At 36.6% G+C, this 4,326-nt stretch overlaps 1 protein-coding gene across 1 annotated transcript; it reads left to right on the top strand.

The window, feature by feature from the left end:
• Window positions 1-647: 647 nt before the first annotated feature.
• Window positions 648-1,208, top strand: LOC133824964 (uncharacterized). Its single transcript, XM_062257975.1, has one exon. The coding sequence runs from the start codon at window positions 648-650 to the stop codon at window positions 1,206-1,208; it is 561 nt and encodes a 186-aa protein (XP_062113959.1).
• Window positions 1,209-4,326: the final 3,118 nt, after the last annotated feature.

The raw sequence follows: 4,326 nt of genomic DNA, 5'->3' as shown, positions 1-4,326 counted from the left end.
ACAAATCTTTTATGAGGCTCATAATACTCCTTACGCTATGCACCTGAGAGCCACTAAGATGTATCAGGATCTCAAAAGATACTTTTGGTGGGTAGGAATGAAGATAGATGTAGCGGAGTACGTGGCACACTGTTTGATGTGTCAAGAAACCAAGGAAGAGCATCAGTGACCCATAGGGTTATTGGAGCCGCTAGAGATCCCTGAGTGGAAATGAGAAATGGTCACCATGGACTTTGTTACTGGGTTACCACACACTCTAAAAAGGCATGATGCAATATGGGTTATCGTGGATAGACTGACAAATTTCACTCATTTCTTACCCATTAAGACAACAGATGGTGCAGATAAGTTGGCAGACTTATACATTGCTGAGATAGTGAGATTACATGGGGTTCCCATCTCTATAGTGTTCGATCGTGACAGACAATTTACATCAGCGTTCTGGAAGAGAATGCAAATGGGATTGGGAACTAAACTCTAAGTTTAGTACTGCTTTCCACCCACAAACGAATGGCCAGAGCGAACAAACAATTTAGACCTTGGAAGATATGTTGAGAGCTCGCGTGCTAGATTTTCAAGGTTCATGGAGTGTACAACTTCCATTAATTGAGTTCGCCTACAACAATAGCTATCATGACTCGATAAAAATGGCTCTGTATGAGGCACTATACGGAATAAAGTGCCGATCTCCAATCCATTGGCATGAGACCGGTGAGAGGAAATTCTTGGGATCAGAAGAGGTAGACCAAGCTATGAAGGACATTAGGTTGATTCGTCAGAGGTTACAGACCTCTATAGATCGTCAACGTAAGTATGCCGATCATCGACAGAGACCTTTAGAATTTGAAGTTGGGGAAAAGGTACTGCTAAAGATAGCTCCATTGAGAGGAGCTATGAGGTTCGCAAAAAAGGACAAGTCGAGCCCTAGGTACATAGGACCGTTCGAGGTTCTAGAACACATTTGGAAGGCAGCTTATCGACTAGCCCTTCCGCCTGCGTTCTCTAGAGTTCATGATGTATTCCATGTGTCAACCTTAAGGAAGTATGTGAATGACCCTACTCATGTGCTAAGTTACAATGAACTTAGCATAGATCCTCAGCTAAGCTATGAGGAAAAACCGGTCGCGATTCTGGATCGGAAAGACAAGCTATTAAGAAACAAAACAATGCCTTTGGTAAAGGTGCAGTGGTCTAACCACAAAATTTAAGAGTCGACCTGGGAGACGGAAGCTGAGATGCCGAAGCGGTATCCCCATATGTTTTGAGTTTCGGGGATGAAACTTTTGTAAATTGTAGGTATTGTAACATCCTGTGTTTTGAACACCCGTTAGTAGCCGGTTGGAGTCGGCGAAGAATATTGTGAAATATTATTTTGATAAATGAGATTATATGAAATTGTGATGATTCGTGAATTTTTATAGCCACTGTAATGATCCAGTAAAAGATTCAGCTTTATGCCAAGAAAGATTGGTCTCGGACAAAGGAACCAACCCTAATGAGAGAAAAATCTCGGATTAAATAAAATAGGAAATACTATGGAATAAAAATAATAATTTTGTTTGGCAACTAGGACTTTATAGTCGAGCCAATAATTTTAAGAAAAATTGATTGAGGTTTGAATTCCAATCAACCGGGCTTAAGAATGAAAATTTCTTGCTCGGGCCACTAAGGGCATTTTGGTAAATTTGATAAAATTACCAAAATTATGTGATATGTGACAAATTTATTTTTGGGTCACATTTAATTTAATTAGTTAAGCTTGGAGATATTTAAAAACTATAGGTTAAAAGTTAAGGGAAAATTAGAGCACAAAATTCCCAAAGGGCCCCTAGATCCCTTAAATGTGGGGTAAAATAAACAAGGGCATAAAATTAATTTCTAAGGGTAGAGAGAGAGAGAGAGAGAGAGAGGAGTGGGCAGCAAGGCTAGGTCCTAGGCCTCTCAAGAGCTAGAACACATACCCCAAAGAGAATAGGAAGAGTCTTACCCATTCACAAGCTAAGGGTGTAATCATTGTTTTGTTTTTTTTTTCTCAAAACAATTTTCCCTACCAGTTTTTCCCCAAAACCGAGGCACCCTCTTCCCCTTCCCTTTTCATTTTTTTCTAACTCTGGAAAAAAAAATATCAGAGGCTCTCTCACTCCCTCTCATTTTGTTCCTCTCTCTTTCTCTCTCAAGGAGAGACTCCATTGAACCTAGTGTTCAACCCTAAGAAAAAAAAGTTCAAAGTAAGTGAAATCCTCTATTGTGATCCATTCTTCTCCTTCTTATTAAAAACTAAAACCCTAGGGTTCCTTGTATATGCATGTGATCTAAAATATATGCATGACCTTGTTCTTATGTTCTAGGGTTCAAGAGAAGCCTTACTAGTCGGATCTCCAAGTTGAGCACCATTGGGATCAAATCAAGCAAGGTAAGAGGTTTTTGCGAGCTTGCATGTTCTTGTCCCTCATCTAAGTTTCTTTCTACCCTAATCCTTTTCTTAAAATATTCATGTGGGACTTAGGGCTCGGTTTTGAGATTTTAGAGCACCAAAGGAAGGTTTTGAAGAGCTAAGGAACACATCTCCAAGCTAGGTCTTCGAAAGGTAGAATCTATGGATGAGTTCTTTATGTTTTGTGGTGATTCTTGTAGATCTGGCTGTATAGGGTGTTTCAATAACTTTTGAGCTTATTTTATGCTTAAGATTGAGATTTATGTGTTGTATGATGATTTGCATGGATGCATTTGGCTAGGGTTATGCTATAAGTGCTTATTGATGTTAGGTTGTGTAAAAATGCATGCTGCAAAAATTTCGTGGTCTGGCTTCCAATGGGTCAGATTGCACTCTACTGCCTCTGTCAGTGAAAAATATTTGTGTAGTTGCATAGTTATTTATGATTACTTGATGATAGGATTTGTAAAATCTTACAAATGTATTTTTAAACCCAAGTTATGAACGTTTTGGCATTTCGATGTAAATCTGGAAAATTTATGGGTAGCATGTACTGCCCAGATTGTTTTGAATTTTGAACGAGTTTTACTAATCAAAAAGCTATAACATTTGGTAGGGTGTTAGTTTAAACATGTATAAGGGTCACTGTAAAAGTTTAGAGGAAGATTTGTTAAGGTGTAAGAGATGTAATTTTTCAAAGTTTGCCCTAGAATCTTGAAACAAAACTCCTACGTAGCAAGCACTGCCCATATTGCTTTAAAAAAATTTATGAGTTTTATTATTCCAAAATTTTTGAAATTTTGAAGGAAGCTAATATAGATATGTATAAATATCTATGTAAAGGTTTATAAATAACTCGGCTACGGTGTAAGAGAAGTGAATTTTCAAAGTTATGTTAAAATCTGAGAAAAACTTTTTGGCAGCAGACATCACCCAGATTGCTTTACAAATTTGAATGAGGTTTGCCATCCCAAAAATTATGGAATTTTGAGGGGAATTAGTTAATATGTGTATAAGGACTTCTGAAATTTTTTAGGGAAAATGTATCAGGGTTTAAGAGAAATAATTTTCTAAGTTTTCCCTAAGAATTGAAAGGTAGCAATTTCGAACCTTAACGAAAAATGATTTTTGGGAGGTTAGTTCTCTTAACCTAAAACAAGTTTTGACGCGAGGCTTTCACCTAGTTCCCGTCCTTATGACACATAATACATGAACAATAGTTGAAGGGTTTTGGTTAAAAAACTCAATTGAGGGAAAAAAACTTAAAAACGGGACTTTATCACTTTGAAACATATAATGACATTAAAGTTTTGGAAATGAGAAGAAATAATCCTTTGCAAAGATAACTAAGGATTTGGAGACTTAAACAACCCCAAATCAGATTAAGTTAAATTAAAAGTTGATTTTTACCATTTTTAAGTTAAGGGTCCAATTGCCTTTCTTTTAGAAAATAACGTAAAAATAGATCCTAAATTATGGATAAAAAATGGTAAGAATGGGAGTTGGTTTTTTTGTAGAATCTTTGAGAGAATGAGATAACATTGTTATATATTATTTGTAAAGGGTCAAAAAGTGGTATTTTGTTAAATGATAGAAAATGGTAAACTTTCGTGAGAGGATGACAAGTTGGTACTTTTCGAAAGATAGGAGTTGTGTAGAACTCCTTTTTCCAAAAACCAAAATACGAGTTATCCGATAAGAGAGTTCTCTAGTTGAATAATATTAAGATACACGGCACAAAGAGCATTTGTGGTGAGGCTGATTTTCTCATGATACTGTAAAGACCGAAACGAAATTTGGCCTTATAAACTGTATGGTGTATAAGAGGCTATAGTATAAAGTCTATAAGAAAACGTTGTTGCATGTAGCTATCATAGAATATTAGCTATAAG

This window comes from Humulus lupulus, chromosome 1 (assembly GCF_963169125.1).
Source record: "Humulus lupulus chromosome 1, drHumLupu1.1, whole genome shotgun sequence".
In the NCBI taxonomy this organism is placed as follows: domain Eukaryota; kingdom Viridiplantae; phylum Streptophyta; class Magnoliopsida; order Rosales; family Cannabaceae; genus Humulus; species Humulus lupulus.
The sequence above is the reverse complement of the archived record's forward strand: the minus strand, read 5'-3'. Positions and strand labels throughout refer to the sequence as shown.

Coding starts and splice junctions, on each gene's coding strand:
- LOC133824964 (XM_062257975.1), top strand. CDS start 648: ATGGCTCTGTATGAGGCACTATACGGAATAAAGTGCCGATCTCCAATC.